At 43.6% G+C, this 26,741-nt stretch overlaps 1 protein-coding gene across 5 annotated transcripts in view; it reads right to left on the bottom strand.

Annotated features, from left to right (window-relative positions):
- Positions 1-26,741, bottom strand: part of CD226 (CD226 molecule) — an 86,951-nt gene that overhangs the window by 37,172 nt on the left and 23,038 nt on the right. For 3 of the 5 annotated variants that reach the window (XM_030336598.1, XM_030336600.1, XM_030336599.1), the window contains one exon: positions 802-897. The exons of the other annotated variants lie outside the window; for them this stretch is intronic. In XM_030336598.1, the coding sequence (XP_030192458.1) occupies positions 802-897 (96 nt within the window). The remainder of the gene's footprint in view (positions 1-801; positions 898-26,741) is intronic. 5 annotated transcript variants of the gene reach the window in all.

The following is a 26,741-nucleotide window of genomic DNA, read 5'->3' as shown; positions in this document are numbered from 1 at the left end:
ACTCTGGGATGGAAAGGTGTGAGTTTGGTTCCCAGCCAACTAAATAAAAGCCGTGCTGTTGGCTGACTCTGGGCTCAGCGAGGTTTGTCAAAGGGTCTCGACCAAATACAGTTATTTGCCCAAAGAAAATCTGCAGGGAAGACCAAACACAAGATATTCGAGTAGCTAAATGAGCTTTGTGCATTTAAAGCATCGACTCCATGTCCGACTTCCTTCTTTCTATGCTTTCTGCCCATGTCACTGTTTCTTACAGTATCGCCCTCATTACGTTTCATTTATATTTCCGGTTGGTCCGGTTGGTTTTGTGGAGAACAGGTAAGCAGGATTTCTGATGAATGACATATGAAAAATGACTAAGAAGCAATTGATACAAGGCTAAAAATGCTAAAAATGGGGGGAACCCCCACCACGCATCATAGACACATTACAGAAACACTTATATGAGAACATACCTGCTTCAACCTCCACAGAAAGGAAAGATATGATAAAATTAAGTGAATTGCAAAAACAAGCTTTTAAACACACTGCTCGCAAAATTGGGTTTCATAATTTTTACCACTGTGATTCCTAACCAATTAAAATTACTCTAAAACACTGGAAAGCAATTTCTGTCAGTTCTGCAGACAAAGACATGACCTATGAGAGAGAAGACGTTCTATATAAGGAAAGGGGAAGGTGTAATACCCTAGTCCCCACATTTCAGAAATCTCAATAGCGACAGCATTCAGAGAAAGTGAGCTCAAAATTCACTCTTACAGTTCTCTTTTGAAAACATCTGAATATGAGCCCGATTTTACTTACCAAAATATCTTATGCTGTCCTGACTGTGGTTAAGAAAGGCTAGGATTTCTGGGGGAGAGGGGCTTATACTCTCAGGCAACCAATGTGTTGTTGTGCCTGTTAAAGGATAAAGGCCAGTGATGAATGGGGAGAACTGAAAGACCAGGTCCTTTGTTTGAGTCTCTCTGAGCAATAGCCCCACAATGTAGGGCACTTTGGGAGGTTGAGAGCAGGGGTACTTGACATGGACACTGACAAATGCTTTCAGGGTTCCATGTACACCCCCTGGGATTCCTCTGCTTTGGGGGCACACCAACGCTGCCTCCTGAAGAGCCATCACCTGCTGCTATGCTTGGTGAGGCTCAGTGCAGGCCTGGGACCTACACACCCAGAGGGGCCCTTGCGCAGTGATTGACAGGGGTGGGGGTCTTCAGAGCCTCTGCCTGGTGAGCTCAAGTTAACATCCCTGGACTTTGCCTGGTCTCCTTTCTGTCCAGTTCCGGCTCCCCTAATGGACTTTCCTGGGAACACTTCCCAACACATCCCTTTCACATTTATCCTCCTCTCCAGGACTCCTGAGGAACACAACCTAAAGCACACAGTTCCGGAACTTTACCGATATTACTTGGAACCTAGAATTTGAACTTACACCAGAGCACCCGGAGGTGGCGTCCAGAACTTCTGTGGTAACAGTGCTCTCTCTTACTCCATCTTTCCCTCAAGGCCCTGCTGGCCAGCCTGTCTCACAGCATCTGCCCCACCAGCCCACAGCAGCCCTAGGCCACGGGGTCCCACAGCTCTTACTCTTCCCACGTCTAACTGTGCATAACAAATCACTACACTCACAAAATAGGAACTGCCGTGTTTTCTATCTTGCTTCTCTCAATTATGCCGAGCTCCTTGGAGGCAGAAATAATTTTTAAAATATTCATTTGTAGCTCGTTAGTCCCCCATGCTCCAAAAGTTCTCAAGGTAATTGTACCATGTCATGAACTGTTTAATCTCTGGAAACACCTTAAATTATATCTTGCACATATTCAATGATCAATAAATATTTGCTGATACATTTATCTCATCTGTAGGAGGTTAAGCATTATAGCAGAGAAATCTGCACAACAGAATGACTTTGAATGTTTATTTATTTTTTGAGAGAGAGACAGAGAGCGACTTGGGGAGAGGCAGAGAGAGAGAGAGGGAGACACAGAATCCGAAGCAGGCTCCAGGCTCTGAGCTGTCCGCACAGAGCCTGATATGGGGCTTGAACTCACGGACTGTGAGATCATGACCTGGGCCGAAGTCAGATGCTTAACCGACAGAGCCACCCAGGTGCCCCCAGAATGACTTTGAAACCAAATAGAATGAAAATACAAGACTCACTCACTATGTATTTCCCTATGTTTCTTCATCTGGGCCATCAAAATAGCTGCCCAACTCTGATTCTTGCCCTTTCTCCCACCAACGCACACTGCATCCAAAACTATGGAGCTACAATTCAACTCTGGTCATGCCACATCTCTGCTTTAAAAGGTTCAGAGGTTTCCCATTGTCGCTATAGGACAAAGTCCACATTCTTCAGTAAAATCCTTTATGATTTTACCCCTGCCTTTGCCCCCAGTCTCATCTCCTACTAGAATCTACTATATACTCTAGTGTCCCTCAAAACAGGACTCACATTTATGATCTTACATCAGCCATCTCCTCTTCTGGATTGCCTAATATACTCCTTTCACTCCAGTCCAGGAAAATCACGACTTATCCCATAAAACTCAACTGTGACACCACTTCCTTGGAGGAAATATTTTCTGACCCATCCTAAGGTAGGCTAACCACTCCCTCTTCTTTTTTACTTCTATACCTTCTATCGTGTTGTCTTTTATTTGCTGTCATTTCTCCCTGCCCTGGGAAATGCTCAGTGCCTTGAAGATGGCATGTCTTCAATATATCTGATCTCAGCACAAAGCCAGGTACCTTCAGTTGCTCAATAAATACTGTGGAAGAAATTGAGAACCTGTCTCTGAAGATGATACCATATTATAAATTCAGTGGATGATTCCAGGAGCCTAAAAGTCATATTTTCCAGTCCAGATCCTACATGAGTTTGGGTCTTTATTCCCACGTTTGCCAAACACAAGCACCCCCAGGACCTGTTCCTCCGGGCGCAAGCCTTGAGCACCAGCCGGCACTGCAATATTTACGGCTTTAATATCTTCTCTCCAAAGAGCTCCAGGTGCTTTTCACACCACAGCAAGATCAACAATATTTCTCCCAACCTCTAAGGTAGGAGAGGCTGAAATTTTTTAGTTCAAACTATAATGAAGTTAAAGTGAAAAATGGGACAATACCGAAAAACCAGTGTGTATGTGGCTCTTGACAGGGATTGCTATAATCATGGGATTTGCCAGATAAGCAAACAGTCCAGAACAGAGACACAAAGAGCTGGTAGAATGAGGGAGGGAACACACAGTGCCCATGTCAGTTTGCTGGGATTTCTTTGTTTTTTTTTTTTTTAACTTTTTTAATGCTTATTTATTTTTGAGAGTGAGAAAGACAGATGAGGCATGAGTTGGGGAGGGAGGGCAGAGAGAGAGGGAGGCCCAGAATCCTAAGCAGGATCCAGGCTCCAAGCTATCAGCCCAGAGCCCAACACAGGGCTTGAACTCATGAACTGTGAGATCATGACCTGAGCTGAAGTTGGACACTTAACTGATTGGGCTACCCAGGTGCCCCAATTTATTGTGATTTAAGAGGCATTTGGGGGGTGCCTGGGTGGCTCAGTCAGTTGAGCGTTCAACTCTTGATTTAGGCTCAGATCATGATCTCACAGTTTGTGAGCTCAAGCCCCACATCAGACTCTGTGCTGACAGCGTGGAGCCTGCTTAGGATTCTCTCTCCCTCTCTCTTGCCCCTCCCCTGCTCTCTCTCTCTCTCTCCCTCTCTCTCTGTCTCTCTCCTCCCTCTCCCTCAAAATAAATAAATATTTTTAAAAGTAATAAAAGAAAAGAAAATTTGGGACATACAAATAAAAAATAGGTATGGCGACAGAAGGAGATAATAATGTATTCATTCAGCATTCAGTGTGTGCTCTTTTTAAAAAAAATTTTTTTAATGTTTATTTATTTTTAAGAAACAGAGCACACACAAGTAGGGAAGAGGCAGAGAGAGAGAGACACAGAATCTGAAGCAGGCTCCAGGCTCTGAGCTGTCAGCACAGAGCCCGGTGTGGGGCTTGAACCCACAAACTGTGAGATCATGACCTGAGCCAAAGTCAGGCGTTCAACCAACTGAGCCACCCAGGTGCCCCTGGTGGGTGCTCCAAGTCAGAGGAAATGCATACAGATCAATCCTAGAAAACAATAATTTTTTAACAGTTAAATTCGCTGGTTTCTTACAACTAGAATAAGATACTGCCAGACCTAAATGACACTCACCTCGGGGGGCAGAGACCTTTAGCACTAGCAACCAGGTGCTGGTGCGTGCTCCTCTGGGGATGTGCCATTGTGGCTGGCCCAGCGTCCTCTGGCAACATCTGACCTGGGTCTGTTAGGGCACCCTCCTTGCCTCCACCCCATGACCTTTCCAAAAGCAATTTGTGTGTGTGTGTGTGTGTGTGTGTGTGTGTGTGTGTGTGTGTGTAGTGGGGAATTTCCCAGGAAGACAGCAGGGTGCAGTTGGTGGCTTCCAGTGTGTGGGGAGTACAGGTGTATCCTGATGGAGGGGCAGGGAGAGGATGAACTCGGAGTCACTGAGCATCAGGGGTGGATCAGAGAACACCTGAATCAGGCCCCAGATGCTGCTGCTGTGGCCGCTGCCATGAGCCGGATCTCAGGAATTCTGAGGCGGACAGGGAGCTCTGGGAGAGAAATGCCCAGCTGCCCTGAGTCCTGGAAACCCCTCACCCCAGACTCGTCGGCAAGAAGTCTGGTTCAGGCCACAAGCCACCTATTAAACAAAGCCCAATTCCCCACACGCCTCTAACACCCCACCCCTCAGAGTCACAGCATGGTGGCACGTCCCATCGGCGCCCTGTGGCAGCGACGCGCACTTCCCTCAAGGAATCTGAAGCCCCAGTCAATGTCTGCCGAGGTCCAAGGCCACAGCAACCTGATCATGCAGCTCCAGCACACATCCTGGGTTGCTCCTCCGCAGCTGCAGATTGTCTACAATGTGTCCCAGGAGCCTATCCTACCTGTTCCTGGAGCCCCAGGGCATCGTTCTCTCTTCTGGACCCAGCCCAACTGCCTACACCCTATGATGGGGGAGCTGGCCCTCCACCCAAGCCCCCCCTCCGTGGGGAAAAGGGAGAGATCTAGAGAATATCAAGGATATTGTAGAAAGAAAAAGGGACTTGGAACATTTTAGAGAATAGATTGGCAGAGCTTTGAAAACAAAACAAGTCCTTGATTGAGGAGATAAATATGCTTAAAGGATTTATTATTGTCACAGGTCACAGATCGGATCATTTTGTCATTTGAAGTTTCTCATTTCTCAAAATAGGAAAAGGACTAGCTTGGCCACAACTAGAAAAGGAAACAAACTTTATCTTCTAAAGTAGAAAACTTTAGAAAGCAAATAATGAAGAATCTCATTAATTTATGTTTATGTATTACAGTGCAAATACTTTTAAAAAACTAGAATACCTCACAGCAGAATTGGTAAACCAGTATCTAGCTCTTACAGTGATCTGTCATTTACTATTAAATTTCAAGCATGGGATGAGTGCCATCAGCAGTTGAGAAAGACGTGGTCTTGGTGCCTTTGCCAGCACAGATCTCATGGGCAGGGGGAGATGCTGTGAACAGAGTGCTTCTCCCAGGGCTCAGGTGTCCTAGTCAAATGCTCAGCCTACACATCATCACACAAGGGACTGGCCCAAGGGAAAGAGAAGAAATCTCAGACAAGCTAAGAGAGCTGGCAGATTATAGACAGGAAGAGAAGGGGAAGAAGGAAGGTCTCTCATCAAAGTGTAGGAAGAAGAAATTGGCATTGCCTACCAATGCCAATGAATTCCTATCACTCTTAATGAAGTTTTTGGAAACGAAGTGAGTTGAGGGAAGCACCTCACTGCTGTTAGAGACACTTCCCAACTTGGGAAAGCAGCCTCATTGTGACTATATTTTCTTAGCATTATTTCAGAACAATGATCAAAATTGTCCATTATTTATAAAACTGTCCAAGAGTTTGATCTATAAATATCAGGGCAAGAGGTAAGAGTCCTCTGGTTCTGAAATCCTGCCTTTCTACAACAATATTCCATCCAATACATGCCATGAGGCTCTTAGTGTGCTATGTGCACACCTGCTAATAAGCCTTGAGAGCAACTGTGTCCCCTAGACAGCCGGGGAGTCTGATGAGGTCTCCTTCCACCTCATATTAATGCCATTGTCAATGACGGGAAGAACCAGAGGAGCTTAATTCAAGTTCATTGTTACTACAAGAAATGAAGCTCACAGTGTACACCCTACATCAATATATTGGTGTTCATGGACCCAGGGAAAAACATTTCTTTTCTGATTTTGAGTTGAGCCTGTGGTTGACAATTTCTGGTAAGAGCTCTCTGGGTCTCATTTCCTCGCTGAGGGGCGTCAGATTTCAGTAGTGCTGCCGGGTCCTGTATATCGCTCTTTTAGAAAAGCATTTCTACTGAAAGAAATTGGAAAAAGAAGGAAGGGCAAGACAGATTCGACTTTTGGCCCTTCTTCTAATTGAGAGTGACAACCAAGACCATTTCAGATGCATTCAGCTGTTATTCTGTGACCCCCAATGAAACAAAAATGCTGTGAAGAAACTAATACACAAATAACTATCAGCTGATGACCTACTATATTTAAGACAATGTTTTGAGTCCTGGGCCAAAACCTAATTATCCTCAAAGGAATTACAATTAATAATTCAAGAGGTTCTGCCTCACCTGAAAGTAAGTCGGTATAAGAAAATGTGCACAAAATATTTCTGAACTATTTTAGCTTACCCTGACCTTTTTAGGAATTCTATTCTTGTTCAGTTTAAATCGAGGGAAGATTTCACTTTGAGGTATTAGAACTTCACTAGTAGCTGTTCATTTTGAATATGGTATCATTTTTGACAAGGCTACTCAGGGTGACCAAGTCTTCAAGAAATGTGTACTCATGCTTCATGGTGACTCCTAAATGGAGGTGAACACATTTGTCCTCTCACATACTGGTGCTTTAACATTTATAAATTAAAATACAGTCTACCTTACTGTAAATTGTTTTCTTGCTATTTGTCCCTTAAGTTACACTTAGAGCATTATATTTATGTTTTGAAATTGTCTCTGTAGGTAGTTTTCCTCATCTATGAATATAATTTCAAAATAGATTTATAAAGTACTTATTACGAAAGAGAACACTGGATCTGATGGGATTCAGAATCACTGCTACTTGTTTAATATATTAGTAGTGGAGTGAGTACAAATATACAGAAATGTGTAGACATCTCAGTAAATGGCCAAAGAGCCTATATGATGTATTTTAATCTAACAAATGAATCCAATGTTAATGTCACCGACCAGAGACCCCTGGGTGCTTTCTCTTGTGCTGGAGATCTCCACTTGCCAGAATTCATCTGAGGACAACATTAAACATGTAAACACTAAAAGCAAAGATGAAATAGAAAAAAGAAAATTCTTTTTCAGATTATGCTTAGTTCCCAACACGTGGTTTTGAAGCAAGGTCAGAAAGAACTTAGATAAATACGCTTCTTAGGAATTTGTATGTCCTATTGCTGCTGCCATTTTTTTAATGCAGAGACTAATTGAAATGGTTACTTTAAAAATATTTAAACTCCACAGTTGCCATTCTCTCTGGCTTTTTATCTTGCTGTAAATCCTTTCTCTAAATTAGGGATGATTTCCATTTCCCCTGCACAGTACACACTTCTCTCCAAAGTCTGCAATTTAATTTCCACCCCCATAATTTTAAATATTTTAAAGTCATCATTTTACACTCTCCATTTTCCTCTAAAATTGCCTTCCGTAATGGCTTCCTAACTCCATTATCTTGGAATTACATTTATCACATTTATGGGTTTGCCTCTTAAAAGAAAACAAAACAAAAAGCCATAAAATTTGGGGATCTGGGTCTAATCACAGGATGTGTCAGAGGCAGTGGTGGCGATTACTAATATGTCCTAATATGCTTTAATCAAGGGGAAGTTTATCACACTTCAACTATTTCAATTCAGAGGTATATTGTGTGGACTAACAGGAAAATAAAGCATCTTTTCTGCCTGCCAACGGGTTCCATTGTATTCAACAGCAAAAATAATTTACTCGCAAGCTTAAATGAGGCATCTAAGTGATGCATATAAATAAATCACTGGTGCCTTGAGCAACCACAGAGAACCACCAAACGGTAATCGGTGAGTTGCTTATGACACATCACAAAATAAAACCAAAACCTCACTGCATATTTCAGGAAAACATTAATTTAGTACATAGTTATTATAAAGTCATGTAAGATAAAACAAAACCAATTGCGAGTAGGATCTAAGAATCCTCTAGGGGCACCTGGGTGGGTCAGGTCGTTGGGCATCTGATTCTTGATTTCGGCTCAGGTCACAATCTCACGGTTCACGAGTTGAGCCCCGCGTTGGGCTCTGTGCTGACAGTGCGGAGGCTGCTTGGGAGTCTCTGCCTCCCTCTCTCTCTCTGCCCCTTCCCTGTGCACGTGCATGCACTCTCTCTCAAAAATAAATAATAAGGGCTCCTGGGTGGCTCAGTCAGTTAAGCGTCAGACTTCAGCTCAGGTCATGATCTCAACAGTTTGTGGGTTTGAGCCCCACATCAGGCTCTGTGCTGAAAGCTTGGAGCCTGGAAACTGCTTCAGATTCTGTGTCTCCCCTCTCTCTCTGCCCTTCCCCCACTCATCCTCTCTCTGTCTCTCTCTGTCTCTCTCTCAAAAATAAATAAAACATTTGAAAATTTTAATAAAATAAATGAATAAACTTAAAAAATGTAAGAATACTTTAGATCTAGAGAAAAATTTAATATGATGTTGACCACTCATCCATCCCAGCTTTCCCTCTCCCAAATATTATTTCAACTCTGAAAATGAAATCTATCTTCTTTAAAAATTAAAAATAAAAGGCAAAAAAATAGACTGTCAGAGTAATCTGCATGAAATCAAATGTTTTCCAGAAAGCTATAACTGAAAACATTTATCATCTCAACTAGAAACAATGATATGTTTGATTCATAGACTAACACTAGAGTGTATTTTCTTGACTTCTAGATAAGAATCGAACCACAAAATAATATTTTCTACTGAGACCTCGCTTCATCTTCCATAATGAGTAAAGAGTTCATCGACTGAAGTATAAACATACCCAAGGGCATGGACCATGCTTTTAGTGCCTTTTGTACATGAGAATACCAGAGAAGATTTTTCTAGTCAATATGGGTACCCAATAAGCATTCACTACGTTCTCATCCATTTTGCTCGGAGAGATGCTGAAATAGGACAGTATGACTTTGTGCATGCGAATGCCGAGCCTCTGCAACGTGGGAGCCTTCTGAGGACCTCTGTCCGGTACACCCATCCCCACGTGCTCCCTCATGGTGATCAGATGCCAGGCTTCACTTCCTCCACCGCCCACCCCTCTCATCTCACTCGCCTCCAGGGTTGGTCACCCTTTCCCCCAAACGCCTTACAACTGCCCACTTCTCTGCACTCCTCTCTGCAGGTTCTTATTGTCACCTCTCCCCTGGATTGAAGCAGCAGCCTGGAAATAGTTCTCCCTACTCATTCCCTCACTTCTATTCCTCCCTGTCATAAAGCCAGAGCAGTCTTTGTAAAACACATATCCAGCCCTGTAAGTCCCTAGCTGAAAACTCTTGAATGCACCCCCAAATCCTTCGTGATAACATTCAAACTCCTTCCCAGTTTCACCAGGCTTCAACCTGGTGCACTGCTTGCCTGCATCCTGAGCTTCCTCTTATGACACCCTCGGACTTGCCTCTGAGCTCTAGACTGGGTTTCTCTCTCTTTCCTCTCTCCCTCTCTCTCTCTCTGTCTCTCTGTTTCTCTGTCTCTCTGTCTCTTTCTCTCTCTCTCACCACCATCCCTCCTTCCATCCCTGCTGCCCATGCCCTGACCTTGGAGTCAGGTGTGGATTCTTCTACTAAGATTTTCCAGATAACTCTTCTCAGACTAGGTTAGACCCGCCTCACTTTATTCCATATTTTAATCTGTATTTTCCTCTTCATTCATAGGGCCACTCCTAAGACACACCATCATATGGCTATTGATTTTTAAAAAAGTATAACGGAAGGATTTATGTGTTTTCTCACCCCATATGTCTTGGTAGTTTTGAGTTCACTTCCCAAATGGTTCACTTTCATCTCTCATCACCCGGAACATGGCTACGTTCTGGGTTTTGTATACCAAACATAGCTTTAATCCTCGTCCAACTTGTTGGGGAAAAGTGTTATTGAAAATGTCAGTCTGGGTTTACTCCATCGATCCATTGATTTCTATGCTTTGAGATAACAGGGGCAAGGTTTGACAGGGAAAATATGGGTAGCTTGGATTCGCTAGAAAAGAAGAAAACGAATGCCATCATTGCAAGAGTCCCTGAATTCAAACCTTGAGAGTGAGTCAACCCCTCGCTAAGCCTGGACTGTCAAGGCAATATCAGATGGGGTCTACACTGCACCAGACCAAACCACACGCAGGAACAAGAAGGGCACCCCAAGAAAGTCCCATACATTACAGAGTATTTGCAGATTGTTTTTTTTCCAGTGTGGAAAATTTAGGAACTCAGGTAAGCCAAAGGAAGAAAGAAAATTACTCATAATTCCAACCTCGAAATATCACAGTATATATTTTAAATTTTATCACTCAGTCATACCATAATGGCATTTTTTTCTTACTAAGGGGGGTATCAGTCAACTGTCACAAAACTACATTTTTTTTCAACTTATGATAATCCTTAAACAACTTTCCAAGACAGTTTAAACACCAAGGTGAGTTATTAAGCAAAGCAACACTTAAGAGTCTACTGTTAAAAAGATTTGTGTGAAGCAATATTTACGAGATCTAAAGGTGAGCAAGCCCCTATGATGCCCTGGGGCGCCTGGGTGGCTCAGTCAGTTAAGCATCTGACTCGATGTCGGCTCAGGTCATGATCTAAGGGTCATGAGATAGAGCCCCACATCAGCTCTGTTGGGCGCGGAGCCTGCCTGAGATTCTCTCTCTCCCCTCTCCCTTTCCCCCTTCTCTGTTTTTCTCTCTCTCTCTAAGAAATAAAAAATAAATAAAAAGACCTATCCCTGCCCTGAAGGAACTTACAAAAAAGTTCACTTGCTTTGATCACTAATTCCACATAAAAATAGTAAGGGTCTAATCTATGAGAGGGATTGGAAAAGATGTGGGATACAGAAGGAAGTAAGACAGATGTGTCCCTCTCCTCACAGCTAAGGAACCAGCAAGGAAGCCGTGGGTGGGGCAGATCATGACAATGTGCACGGGGCTGTGAGCTCCGGGAGAGGACACAGCTTGAGAAGGTACCTTCGGGCAGAGAAGAAGCCAGCCTTACTTGGATGTGGGGCGGGAGCCACGGAGATGCGCAACCATCTAGTACCCCTGAGGGCACCCGATGGGAGCAGGGAACTCACTGGAGACAGAAACGGAGACTGGAAGGCCTGGAACGTGGGCCCCATTCGCTTATGCTAGGTTTGTAGACTGGATGTTTGGGGGCAGGGCGGTGACATTGTATGCTGCACTCTGCCCACGACACACAAGCAAACATGGGGGGGGGGGGGGGGGGGCCAGGCGGGAGGGAACGGAAAATCTGCCCAAAGCCTTGAAAGTGAAAAGTGAAGGCGCATTTGAGAAATCGTGTAGCTGCCGGAGGATCCAAAAACCGGAGAAGAGAGCAAAGCGAGTAGAAAATGTGAAACACCAGAGAAGGGTTAAACTTGAACTGGTAAATGTTTTGGCGGAGGGGCTCCAATGCCTCGAATGAGCATTGGATATCGTCTCAGCTAATTAGCCGCTTCGGTTCTCAAGGACAACCAAGAAGTGGCTGAGGCCTCTCGGTTTCCACTATGCTCAAGGTGAGGAGAAGTGGGAGAAACCCGAGCAATTTTGAAACATTCCAGAAAAGCTGTTGGGGAGTGTTTTTTCAAACATAGGAGAAAAAAAATTGACCTTTTACACGGCATACAAAGAATATCTAAAAACTGCGAAAGAAGCCGTGCGCCACGGGCAATTTATCACATCAGACAAAACATTTCATTTTTTAGCACAATATTTAAAGGATCGTCTGGAAGGGAGATTAAAACCCTTCAAACAATGTCTGGTAGCAAAAGAAAGCTAATGACTCCACTGTTTGGAAAGAACACCAGGGCAAGAAGATACCTAAGTTTGAAGAATAAACGCCGAAGAGACAAAAGCGTATTATCTCTGTGTGAAATAAGTGGCAGTCAGCAAAGCATATTTTTCATCTCATTTTTACCAAACAATTCAGGGCAGGATTATTCAGTCTAACAAAAAGAATTGTTTATCATGACTGATACGTAAGTACTGGTAAGAAGACAGGTAGTCTGCTGAATGGTTCCGGACACCGCACTGGAAGGATTTAAAAATTAAGTTTTTTCACAAAAGACTCCATTCGTTTCTTGAGGAACATGAACTCCCTCCCTTACCTCATCAACTTTTGTTTCTCAGCCCCTCGCATTGGTTTCCAAACCAGCACAGGAAATGGGCAGAACTTGAAGGGATTGTAACGTTTTGCCTCTCTTAGAAGCATCCACCACAACTGATCTCCCTCCTTGGTTCTGTGAAAGTGTTCGCAACTCGGAGTTTTCCAGAGAAGACATACTTCCTGTTAGTTTCACCTGTCCTCTCAGATACAAGATAAAAGACGGCCCCAGCCCGTTTAATTAACGCAGAATCACTTCCTGTCCCCACGGATGCGTCTCCTTTCTTCATGTTTCAGAACTGAAAAATCGTCACTGTTCTGCGTTACTTGTCTGGGGATTAGGTCATCCATAGTTGCTCCCTCTCTCTCGCTCTGGTCGCGGTGCGCTCTCGCGCTCGGGCGCGCGCGCGCGCGCTCTCGCTAGAGAGAGGGTTACATATAATTACTATATAATATATATTACTATAAAACATATATAATATTACATAATTACTATATAGATATATATTACTAGATACTAATATATATTACTATATATATAGTATATAGTATTACTTCTAATTCTTCAAAAGAAAACAACTTTGGTGCATTCTTCCTTACATGGTTATTTTGGCCAATTAACAATAATAATATTTAATACACACTAGGCATTTATAGCTTGATATGAGATGTGACAGACACTTGCCAGAAAAGGTGTCACTGAATCTCAAAATTACCCTATATTTTAGGCACTACTATCATTCTCATTTTATTTATTTATTATTTTTAAGTTTATTTATTTATTTGAGAGAGAGAAAGAGCGAGCTCGCGCATGAGTGGGGAGGGACAGAGAGAAAAAGAGAGAGAGAATCCCAGGCAGGCTCTGTGCTGACGCGGGGCTCAAACTCACGAAACCGGGAGGGACCGTGACCCGAACCAGAACTAAAGAGTCAGACGCTTAGCCGACTGAGCCACCCAGGCGCCCCTCTCATTTTAAAGAGAAGGTGACAAAGGTTCATGTAGAGAACACAGAGTCAGTATTTTGAACCCAGAAACGTGAACCAAAGTCTGCTCCGAGCAGTAGCCGTACACCCTCCAGCACCTCACGGCTGCTTCCCTGACCGCTCCCAGCTGCTACTTCTGGAGCCCTTTACACGAAAGCGTCGTCTCGCTTGCAGGGAAAACCAGCTGTGTGTGCTTGCCCTTCCTTTCTCCAAACACATACAACAGTCGCCGCTGTCTTAAAATGCATTCAGTCTTCGTGCAGAGAGTATGGGAATTGGAGCTGTGAGTCTGCCCGTGACCCTCTGCGCCACAAGCCGTCGGCTCCGTGGGCTTTCTCGCAAACACACGCTGCTGCAACGGTCTCTCTGCCCTCATCACCCCATCACCACGTCCATCCACGACCTGTGATCTCCACCCTCACGGGCCACTCAAGGCCCCGTGTGTTCGCCACTCACACCCCCCTCCTCCGTGTCTTTGTGCGGACTGTTCTGCCTGCTGGGATCCCTGAAACTCGTATTCACCCTGAAGACCTCCGGAAGGCGGATCTTCTGAAGCCTTCTCCAACTTGGCCGCAAAGGTCCAGTTTCACCTTGTTCTCCACTCCGGACGTCTCTGTGAGAAGTCACAGTCTTGCTGTTGCCCCTAGATTGTGAGCATTCTCTGGGGCAGGGAGGCTTCTTAGCATATTATATAGGAGGACACCGATCCTTTCACCTTCCCACCCCAACTCATTAAGAGCCGGCAATGCCCCCTCCAGGCTGAGCCACTGTGGACCCATCAGACATAACGTGTGCACGGTGGGGAGACTCATGACGCCTTCCTCGCTTTCCCTTATCTTTGAATGTGACCTTATGTGACCTGTCTGCTCATTAGTCAATTTAAGTAATTGTCAATCACAGTTTAAGACACAAACGTTATTGGACCCTCACGCTCCAAACTTTATCGAGTGCTTTTTTGGCATAATCTGCTTCCACGGTATTCCCTATTATTCCCTTATTACCCTAGAGACTCCTTTTCTCCAGGTTTTTTGTTTTCATTTGGATGGGGTGGCATGTCTTTGTGAGTGTATGTGTGCATATGTGTAACTGAAAAACAAGATCCCATCTCTGTCTTTGTATAAACACGTAAGGGAAGACTGAGAACCCTCGGTTTTTATTACCCATTATGACCAATTATGTCAAACATCAGAAATTCCCCCATAATAATGGCCAGTTATACTTACTAATTGGAGCACGAAGGTATATATAAAGCTGGAAAAATAAATGTTCAGAGGTTTTTGCAAGAGCACTGGAGATACAGCAAATCTGGTGCAAAATGTTTAGTCTAAGTAAGAACGATGAATTGTATTTTTCACTACAGGACAGAGACATATCAAGGGATAAAAGATAATTTCAGTGTCAAGAAGAAAGGCCTTACTAAACCCAGAGTAGGGTAAAAGGAACAATTCGTGCTGAAGTGCCCACTGTTTGATTCAACAGAACCTTAGAGTCCTCTCTCTAGTAATCCAAGGAATAAAGCCAGGAAACAGACCCAGGCCATTTGGAGGCCATGTAGTGCTAAAACATGCCTGTGAGCAGAGCCCCCCACGGCCCACCCAAGTCCACCCCACACAGGTTTTAAAGTGGTTGAAAGCAGCATCCAACTGAGTGTCACCAAGGAGGAAATATGGTCATGAGAGAGCACAATAAAGCATCGTGTTGGAGAGAAGGGTTGGGCTATGGAAAACGAGGCTGGAGGAGGCAGGGCAGGTAAATCAGGGGAACGCGGTTTTGACTGATGAGAACCCCAGCCCAAGTCTCCTCTCAGCCAATTGCTACAAAGTGTCTCTCCCTTCGGGGCGCCCGGGTGGCTCAGTTGGTTAAGCGTCTGACTCTTGGTTTTGGCTCAGGTCATGATCTCGTGCTTTCGTGAGTGTAAGCCCACACTGGGCTATGTGCTGGCAGCACCAGCGCCTGCTTGGGATTCTCTCTCTCCCTCTTCTCTCTGCCTCACTTATGCTATCTCTGCCTTTCTCAAAATAAATAATTAACTTAAGAAAGAAGTGATTATCTTTTATGCCATCTTGCCCCCATCAGCTCTGCCCTTCCAAAAATTTGCTCTTTCCTAGTGAAGTCTCTCTCACACTCCGTATGTGGGAACTGACCAACAGAAATCTGTAACTGCACCCCCACAAATCCGAGAGGCCTAAAAAATTAAGTAGATTGATGGAAAACGTGCAAGAAAGGGACAAGCTTGATAGAAGTGACACATCTGATTCAGGGTGGAAAGAGACTCATCAATAAAAACCAATGGAGTATTGTGCCATCAGACTAAAAACATGTATTTCTAGAGGGTAGATACACTATCATTTATAAAGGACGGCATACACAGAAATCATGTCTAAAGACACAACTGCTACAGGTATTTCAGGTTTGTATAAGGTGGACACTAGCATCTTGGGTTGCTCTGGAGACCTTCTGGCAAATACTGTAAAATTAGAGGGAAACATGTAAAATGGAGCAGACTGAAAAATTAAAACCGGTGCACTCCTTAAATTTGTCTGTACTCAATCGTGAATTCCCCCTCTAAAAAAGCTGTGGACCCGCTACATTTGGATTGCACGTACAACTGGTTATTGAGTCCCCAAGAAATAAAACTGTATTGAATTATTGCGCTGTTAGAATGGCTTAGACACATACGGTATGCACTTGAGGCACCTTTCATGAGCAAAATAACTAAAGGCAATTCTAACTAGAAAGCAATGTCAAAAAAAATCGTTGGAAATCTTGCATAATACAATGGAAACGTAATAAAATGCAAATATTCTGGTTAAAAAAATAAAAGATACAGTTGAAAAGGTAAAAATCCCAAAAGAAACCCAAGACTTCTGAAAACACCTTTTTGAAAGTCCGGGAAAATATATGCTGCAGATCTAAAAGGCTAGGTGCTTAAAATAAAACCCTCATGGCTACGCTGGCAAAGTCAAAGGGCCAGGGTCGGATGAAGGTATCACCAAAAAAACCACAAAGGACCCTTCAGCTGGGGAGAGTGAGAAAGCCCAGAGGTACAAATAAGTAACTAGGCCAAAAGAGTATTTGAAAAACATCTTGCAAAGGACTCCAAAATAAATGCTGAAAAGTTTTTAAATACATCAAAGAGAGAAAGCGAGTGAGAGAAATTTACAGCATTTGGAAACAGCATCCACAACAAAAGTGTTTCAGAGAATGAAAAGAGCGAATGACAAGGACATCTAAGGAGTGATTTGGCTCTATCTTTAGGAAGGAAACTATAAGGGAATTTCCAAATGTTTCTATTAGAATAGACAGGCAACATGTGACTTTGAAGAAATGATGAATACTTAACCCGGACCTGGACAAAATTATCTCATGAGGAAGAGGAAGCTGTACCCAAGTTGCTGTGCAGGTAACCACAAGCCCACTTGTTTGACAAAATGTGCATCTGCTATTTACAAATGGCTGCTCTCCTTCAAGACAGGTATCTGTCCAATGGCACCCCCAAAAAGGGGGCCCTAGGTAGGTAAAGCAATGAAAGTCACTGAGACTCGCTCCTGTCTAGAAAACGGGGGGCAGGTACCGATACAAGCACCTGGTGCGTCACCAGGTGTAGACTAGGATGGGCAATGCAAAGAAAAAGAACTCACCTCCTAGAATATCCTAAGTAGATACATCTTGTGGCAAAGGAGAACGAATGGACATAACTTATTTAGGTGTTCAATACTTTTTCTTCACTTCCTAGTCACACACACCCCAGGGCCATCTTCCCTTCTCCAAAGTGGCTCCTTCCCATTCTCCCCACTCTTTAGAAACCAGTGCCATTTTTAACTTGTCTTCCCTTACCCACTCATCCAGTCAGTTGCTGAATCTTGTCAATTCTACCTTCTCAGTATCTCTCAAACATGTGCCACCCGTCCCCAGTGCCCTATCCTAGTCCAATGACAGTTTGCTCCTGTTTGCTCTAGTAAAAGCACCTCCGCCCAACCTCCCTCCAGTCTTGCTCCATACCAACCACTTTCCTTGTGCAATCAGTCTGATCTCTCTCTCCTATCAAACCTGCCAATATCTTGCAGTCCCTGGCAGAACACCACTCAGTGTTTGGCCCCTGCTTGCCTCTCCACTTTCACCCGTCGTACCTTACCTTTCAGGATAACATCCTCCCATTTCAGATGCGCCATGCACTCTCTTTGCTCTGGACCCGTGAAGCATGCTATTCCTGAGGCAGAGGACATGCCTACCCTACTTCTGGGGCCAATTCCTGTTCCTCCTTTAGTGTCAGATGCCCTGCCTCCCTCTCCAAGTTGAACAATGAGGATGACAATGCCCATCCCAAGGGCTCTAATAGCCTCCTGTGGGCAAGTCTCCCCATCAGAGCATTTTTCATACTGTGATGTAATATCTACTTCTCTCCCCCTACTAGTTTATATGAGAGACATGGGCAGGAGAAATATCATCTCACTCGCCAGTTCCTAATGGAGTGCCTGGCAAGTGGTAGCTGCTTAATATGTGTTTGTGGAAATACTCCTCAAGTTTCACACTGAGTTGAGAATGTCCAGTGCCTTAAGGAAGGTGGAAAGGGAACTCAAGAGGACCACCACATCCTGAGTCCCTGCTATGTGCTAGGCACATACATCGGCCCTTGCATACATTACCCCATTCATTCTCAAGCCTGCCCCCGAGGGGCGTATTATTATTCCCACTCTATATATGAGTAAACTGAAGCTCAGACAATGAAGGGACTTTCCAAATGGTTCAAGACTAGTCAGAAGGGCAGAACCAGAACTCAAAGTTCTCTGTCAAAAAAAACATCTTTCTTCTTACTGCCATGAAGACAAATTGATAGCAGGAATTTCTCTAAATAGAAAATTGTTAACAGTGAAATCTCCCATGAATTAAGCCTGTGACTAAAGTCACTATTTTATACATATTTATATAGATGTCAAATTTTTATTTTTGGCACAATATACATAACATAAAATTTACCATTTTAGCCATTTTTAAGTGCACACCTCGGTAGTGTTAAGTCTGTGCATATCATTGCACAACCAATCTCCAGAACTCTTTTCATCTTGGGAAATAGATATTCTATGTCCATCACACAACTCTCCATTCCCCGGCCCCAACTTCCTGACCACCACCCTTCTGCTTTCTGTTTCTATGAATCTGATGACTCTTGGTGCCTCATATAAAAGGAATCATACAGTATTTGTACTTCTGTGACTGGCTTATTTCACTTAGAATAATGTCCTCAAGGTTCATCCATGTTGTCGCATGTGTAGGACTTTTCATTCCTTTTTGAGGCTAGATCATAGTCCACTATGTTATGTACAACATTTTGTGGACCCATTCATCCCTTGGTGGAAACCTGGGTTGTTTCCACCTTCGGGCTCTTGTGAATTATGTTTCCATGAACATGGATGTGCTATACTCTGAATATTCGTAAATACTGGGCAAACGTATTCACAACAAAACCTTTCAAACCACATCCTGGGTGATGAAGTAACAAATGAGTGGGATCAATGACCAAGGTGTCCCAATAAGCTATGAACTATGAGGAAAAGTGGTAGCTACATTTCAATTAATGCCCCATGGGAAGAGTATATTTAGGGAAAAAGTCCTGCTATACTTATTTTTTAGAATGAAGTTACGTATAAATAATTAAACTATCTAGAGAAATAAGTCTACACCCCCCCCAAATATTTCAAGCTATGCTTTACATGTGATGCGCTATACATCTGTTACTAGTCAGGAAAGCACTTTACACTTCCTGGAAGGTACTCATAAGGGGTTGTTCTGTTTCACCTAATTGTATCTGGAATTAGTTGCTTTCCAAGTACTAATCAGTGGTTAATGCTGATGATTTTTTATGAAAGTATCACTTGCCTCCCTTTATCCCTGTTCTTTTGCTCTCTTGTGGTGCCAAGTCTCTTACAGCAGAGCACTTAATGCCCAATACCGTTGGGATCATGGGGAGGGTAATGGCATATGACCTGTCTTCAACTGAGGGTCTGGGGAGGGAGGGTGGTCAGTGGAGAAACTGACATGGTAACCACCAGGCGGAATACAAGAAAAACAACTTATCTCCACTTAAAAGGTAGCCACACACACTTCTGGGGGAGTAGAGAGGAGACACTGTTTCTCATTTTAGGCATGAGACAAGGTTTCTTTAGCTGATCCTTGAAGAATAAGCAGCGTATGGAGTGAGAGAGCACTTAACGGAAGAAAAGGCACAAGCAGAGACACCAGGTTCAGGAATATGGAAGACGCCGACGAACTAAAACTTAACCCAGTTTGGCTGAAAGAAGAATACACAAAGGGACAAGTTTGGAATGTGTGCCAGGACCAGAGTTTAGACAGCCCTGAATAGCATTTTTAATCGGAGTAAGAAGTAGATGAGGGTTGCAAATGTGCAGGGTCCAGGAAGACAACAGAAACTCCTGAAGCCAGAAAGTATAACAGTAGGGAAGAGTGGGGATTGTGAGGAACTCGAGAATGCAGAAGCCGCAAAAAGGCAGCTGTGACTCAGCCTAGAAAATGCTGCTGCACAGAAAATTCAGGTCAATATTGATGGTCCATCCAAATGTTTATGAGTATTTTCAATTTCCAGAAAACCTCCTGGTCAGATGGGATGAGTCTCTGGGGCCACTAATTTGCAGACTCTGGTGTGGGCAGTGAGGCATCTCGGGGTCTAATAATGCCCCTTCCACCCCTCATTTCTCACGTACACATAAGGCCGTGTTACCAAGTCACCCTTATGTGCTAAGTGCTTTGCCTCCTTACACTCGCCATGGTTTGTCCCTCACTTTGTTTTATTTTTATGATTCTGTCTTAATATCACTCTGTACTCGATAGAGGTACTGTGAGGAGTACATGAAAGAATCCATGTAAAGCCTTCAGAACCCTGCCCAGAGCTGCCAAGTAATGAGCATTCAACGATCACTGGTCATGTATGTGAAAGATCATTAGCCGACACTCTCCGTGCACACTCACGTACACCCACGACTTCACCATGTTTACATCTCCAACACAGTTGCTCTCTTGGGCTCTGGCTCAAAAACCCTCCTGTCTACTAGAGAGCCCCCTCGGATGTCACTCCAGACCTTTTCCTCACCTCATTCTCCCCCATTCAGTAAGTGACATCACTAGCCACCCAGGACCCCAAGTAAAAACTTGGTACCATTCTTGAATCCTTCTTCTCCTTCATACGCAACTCCCAGTCTATAATGAAATCCTATCCAGTTCTCAACTCTCCTGCTCTACAGTCTGTATTCTGAGCCAATTCCCAGAACCTGGAGCCTGAGAAGACTGACTCCCTCTGCATCTGGATGTAGGAAGGAAGGAGGTCAGGCACCTCTTCACTGCACTCAAAGCACCAGACAACTGGAAGCACAGTTCTGCCAGGTCCAGAAGAGAGTCCAAAAAACTAGGGCAACAGATATTGTATTTCTAGGAAGATGATGGGCTGTGTTACTCAGATCAGACTTTCAGGTAAAAACACCTAGATGATGAATAATTTTTTAAAAAACATAGAGAGAGGTGAGAGATAATAGTACTTTATAATACTTTATAGTACTTAATAATACACAAATGAGAGAAAAGAAAGTATAAAGGATGACTCATATTTTTGAGAAGTGGGATTATTGACTCAAATGAGAGGCAGATTTGGTGATCTTTCCAGATGGGAAAGAGTAGATTTATGTTTTAGAAATGTGGATACTTCCATTTCTAATGAAATATCAGGCTCCATTATTAACACTAAAATTCCTATTAAAAACAACTATGTAGGATGAACTATTTGAAAAATACTACAAGCATCAAATATCTGACAACATAGGAATCAATAGGACAAACTTCAGTGAGAAATAAGAACCTGGAAGCAAGCCACTTTTGCCCTGGACACACTTTGTCAAGCTAAGCAAACTTGAACTCTGATATCGAGCCCCCCACAATACAGCACAGGGTCTACCTGAGGTGGGGAAGTGAAGAGAAGCCCCTCCTCCTGTTGAGATGTCTCAGGGCACAAATGAACTAGAAGTAAACCTGACCCGACCTGCACCTCGGGGAGAAGAAACAAAGAAGGAAATCCTTGAGTAGAGCTGTAAACAAAGTCAGTTCCCATGTGGATCTGTAGTCTTAGTTCCTAGAGCATTGGTTCTCCAAAGAGCCCAAATTTAAAGCCATCCAGTGTCCTTGGATGACCTGTGAAGACCCTGGCCTCTGGGGCCTCAACCTAGCCAGAGTCAAAGGAGTCACTGAAGGTGTTTGGTCTTGTCATGAGAAGGAATTCAAGGACAGATACACAGCACAGCAGATGAATCACACAAGCAGGAGAAGTTGATTAAAGTGAAAAGTACACTCGTGGGATATGAGAGCAGGTAAGCTCAGGAGAAGGAGGGAACTGCATGCCCAGGGGGTTGGGTTTCTATCTTTTATTGACAGTTGTTAACTAGGGGGTAGAAAATTTAATCCTCGGGGTGAGAAGCAGAGTTCCTAGCTTGTTCTTCTGATTTGGTCAGGGATTTCCTGTCAGAGAACCCGCCATCTTGGGCCTATCTGGTTTGATCCAGCTTCTTGCAGTATGCTGCCAGGGTAGGTCTCTGACTTTCCTGATAGCTGACCATGACTTCCTCGTTGCTGACCTCCAGGTACCCTGTTAGAACCTAACTGCCTACTCTAACACCAGGACTCACCTCCTCTGTGAATGAAGACCCCTTCATTCTAGTCTCAGAGAACTCCCAGAAATGGTGTATAAAGAGCTATGAGCAGCACATAGTCAAAACGAACCAAGAGCATAAGAATGTAAAGGGATGAGATGGATAATAGGCAGCAGGAAAAAAAAAATGGTAGAAATAGAGCCACTTCAATATTAGAATATCAGGCATAGATGATAGAAAAACTACATGTGCCAATTCTGGAGGAGATGATAAGGGTGTGTATCGAGAAGAACAAATGAGTGTAGAAAGACTGCGAGAACCAGGAGTGGCTAATGAACAAAGTCCTAATAAACCAAGCAGGCAAGGGGAACAGGGCTCCAGCAATTTCTGAGCCAAAGTCCTGGCCACTGTAGTAGTTTTTAAATGTAAATTCTGAATCTTTGGGAGGGGGTCAATGAGAATAATGAAAAATGCCTTGGAAGAATATATCCCCTCTCTGCTTCGTCCCCAGTACCACTGCCGTAGTTGAATTCCTCTTCCTCTCTGGTCTGACCTATTACTACGGCCTCTGTATTTGTTTGCTCACAGACTGGGGGGCTTCAGCAACATACATCTGGAAGTCCAAGACCAAGATGTTGGCAGGGTTGATTCCGTGAGGCTGCTCTCCTTGCCTGCCGATGGCCCTTTTCTCCCTGTGTCTTCACATGCTCTTGCCTCTGGGTGTGTCTGTCTCCTAATCTTCTCTCCTTCCAAGGATACCAGTCACATTAGGTTGGGACCCATTCTAATGACCTCATTTTAATTCAGTTACCTCTTTGAAGACCCCATTTCCAAATATAGTCACATTCTGAGGCACTGAGAGTCTGGACTTCAACATATGAATCTGGGGGGACACAGCTCAGCCCATAACAGCCTCCCTACTAGTCTCTCCTCTCTTTTGCCTTGCTTCCAGTCCCCCCTTAGAATCCTCTGGAGTTCTCTTGCTAGATTGCAAACCATTCACCTAATGGCTCCCCATTACCTAAAGAATAAAGTCAAAACACCTTAAAATGGTGGCAGTAGTGACATCAAAATGCAACTAGGGGACTTTAGCTCTCACCCCAACCCCACTTCAAGGAAAATGCATCCTAAATAATAATGAGGTCTTGTTAGGCAAATATAATTCCAAGTCAGCCACAATCTGGAGCCCTTGCTGATCATACATCAAATTCTCTGTCTCTGCTATCTGCCCCTCCTCACCACCTGGCTCCACTGCCCATTTCAACGAATTTACACACCCATTTTACTCAGCATCCTGCAGTTCCCTAGCACGCCAGTCTCACTTTTTTTTGAGCCATTAGCATGGTTTCCCTCAAGCAAGAATGCCACCCTGCTAACAGCACAACCATTCATCAACCTAGAAGTTTCTCATCTTCCCTCATGAGTAAGCTCAAGCATCTTTTGCCCTCTGAAGCTTCCTGAAGGACCCCCTTTCCCTGTCAACTGCCATCTTCTAACACACACATACCAGCTCCACCACCATCCTGACATCACCAACACCTGTCCTATGCACCTGCCTTGTAGGAAGCATCACGTGGCATTCTACATGAGCCTTGATTTCAGAGACTAGAACATTCCCCCTATGTCCCCTCAATCCCACACAGCCCATAGTGGACATTCAATAAATATTTATTGAATGAAAGAGACAGGCCATGGGAAGATGGAACTTGAGGCATGGGGGTGGGGTGGTTGTGAAGGTTTCATTGGTTGGCCATACACTGCTGGTGGTGCCCCTGCTTTATGTCAGGACTGCAGGATCCCTTTCTCTCTGTCTTGCCTATTTTCTAGTCTTTCCCTTTGCTTTTTTTCCTGCCTCTAAATCATCCCATATGCAGTTGCTAGAGTAATGGTTCCAAATCATGACTGCAATCATGACTGACATATGCCTTCCACTACTTGAAAACTTTACTAGCCACCAAGTGAAGTCCAAAACCTGAACTTTCCTTGCCCTAAGCCTGTGGCCAAAAGCATTTTTCGTATGCTCCAAATGCAAAGACCATTTTCATTACGTGATGATTTTTATGGCACATTATCCTTCTAGAATCATACCTGGATTTCCAGTCTAGTGCGGATGCTTTCATGGTACCCCCAAACTGGCAGTCATCTCTGCCACCTCTCAACTCCCTAAATATTGTTCTATGCCACTTAACAAGTTCCACATTGCATTAGGGTGACTGAGTCACCATAATGTATATACATACGTCCCCTGTTAGATTATAAGTGTCTCGAAAACAAAGACCTTACTCATTTCTTCTCCTCATAGCAGACAGTAAATCTCTATTTAATAGATTTAGAAAGGGTTTACACAATTTTTAAAATTACCATCATCAAATATTCATCCAATAACAGAGATTTTAATATCTCAAAGTGTCATAGGAGCAACAAATTTTAATAATTTGCCCTTTGCTTCAACTCTGCTATTTTCACTGAAAACGTAAGTCAGATTGGTGTTAAGAATAAAAATTCAAAAACTGTATCAACTCAAACACAATGCCAGCGACTATAAATTTTTCCATCTCATTTAATGTTTATTCTTTTAGGAACCATTTCTAGGATTTAAGAAAAATAGAAGTAACATAGTATTTAACTGTTAAATAAATGTTCTTTATTTACTTATTTACATGAGCAATTATGTTTCTTGTAATACCATAAAGAGATATTTTGAGACCTTAAGGCAATGGGACAGACATAATGGTCTCATCTGGGGCACACTCTAATGTCCCCAAGCTCTGTCTCAGAGATACTAGTTGAATTCCTTGGCTATTCTTCAGATTAAAAATGATATGCTTCCAATTGTAGCATCCAGTTTAAAAAGAAGTAAATGTACTCTATCCATTAGTGGAATGAATTAAGTGGATGACCTAAAACTTTCTGAAGGTTTGGGTTCTTTATATGCCAGGAAGGAAACTGTCCTATACACAAAGAATACACACACACACACACACACACACACACACACACACTCCTTCCCTAAACTATTCTGGAGATGTCAGTGTTGGTAGCATGCAGCATTTCATGTTGCCTGCCAAGAAAGGGGACAAACGTGTTCTTAAGAGCTGGTCTGCTGAAATGAGAACATTACGTTTCTTAAGTATTCTCCCAGCTAAGTGATGCACATAAATGCTCACAGAACTCATGCCCAGACTTCATTCGTATTGGCCACAATCATCATCCAACTAAAATCAGCAGGTATGACGCATGTGAGCTATTTACAGCACTATTAAATGTGAATATTACATATCAGAGCTCCATCCTTAGAAAGCTTTTTGTAAGAATCTTCAATGGGACAGGGGCCTTTCTCTCTGGGCACATTGTGAAGAAGACTGCTTTTGAAATTGTGAGTTGGTTAAATAGCTGAAGTCAGGGGAAATTTTCTCACAGTGATTTATTGGAATGTGAATGATCTCTCATGGGAAGTGCCAAAAGCCCCATCAGCTGAGTTATTTAATTAAAACTATGGTGGGTAAGTGGAAGAGATATTGCCTGGGGGAGTAATTTTGCACTGATCCCTGAAGGATTGACTTGATAGTCTTAAAATTCTTAATGGTTTCAAAACCTTAAACGTCTTCACAAATTTTCTCTTAGGAAAGGAAAAGCCATCCTGCCTGCAACCTCCAATCCTATAAAACCAAACAAAAACAAAAACCTGCAACAGAGAGCATAGCTTGGAAACCCAGTGTTCTTTTCTCAATGCTCAAAAAACAAAACAAAACAAAACAAAACAAAAAACCTGGCACAGGTTAGCATTCGCTCACAGGGAAAGACAGAGGAGCCCCCAAGCCTCTGCTCAGCTCAGAGTTTTACTCTTCTTCCTCTTCCCGGACCTCTTTTCTTTTTGTTTTGTTTTTAAATATCTAAAAATCCAACATTTTTATCTTACGAGATGCAAAACTATCATTTTCCTCTCAGTCGGTACGTACTGTGATCTGTCATCGGGCAAATTCCCGTAAGGTCTCTTGGAAGGTTCACTGACACAAACCCGCTAATCCTAGAGAAGTTTCGGGGAGAAAGTGCTGGAGAACAAGGCTTGATTTCTATGGCCTTCAACCTTCGATGAGAGGAATTTTAAGAAAGAATACAGAAGCTGAGATGGTTCAGGGCAGGGGACGCGTCTCGACCAACATGTGTGGGCTGAGAGTGTTCCAGTTACTTGGACAGCTCTTACTCACACATGAACCACAGTCCCCGCCCGACGCCGGCACCCACACCCACCGGCGCCCACTCTGAAGAGGAAACGCGGTCCAGATACTGCAGTGGCACCCCCTTGGGCGCTGGGGAGCCAGCAGTGGTGGTAGACAGGGGAGAGCTGTCCAGCTCGCTGGAAGTTAAAGAAGGGGAACCAGAGCCCTAAACAACCTCCACCTCCACTAATAAAGTCTCCGAGAGCCGCGGGGCAAAGTTGTTCCTAAACTTCAGCTGTAGCTCATTCCCTTCAGGCGGTTCAGCCAAATACCCGCCCCTGCCCTACGGTCATCTTGGAAATAAAAATATCTACCCAAAGAAGGGTGGAGTTGATGTCATAAACAGCTGCGAAGATCACAGCCAGTTTCACTCCCCTGCTCTGGATTGCCTGAGTACATTTTCCAGTACGCCTAAAGTAAAAGTTTTCTTCTGGACGTTGCTACAGAGG

Source organism: Lynx canadensis, chromosome D3 (genome assembly GCF_007474595.2).
Source record: "Lynx canadensis isolate LIC74 chromosome D3, mLynCan4.pri.v2, whole genome shotgun sequence".
NCBI classification, from domain to species: Eukaryota; Metazoa; Chordata; class Mammalia; order Carnivora; family Felidae; genus Lynx; species Lynx canadensis.
This window is presented reverse-complemented; position numbering and strand designations above follow the sequence as displayed.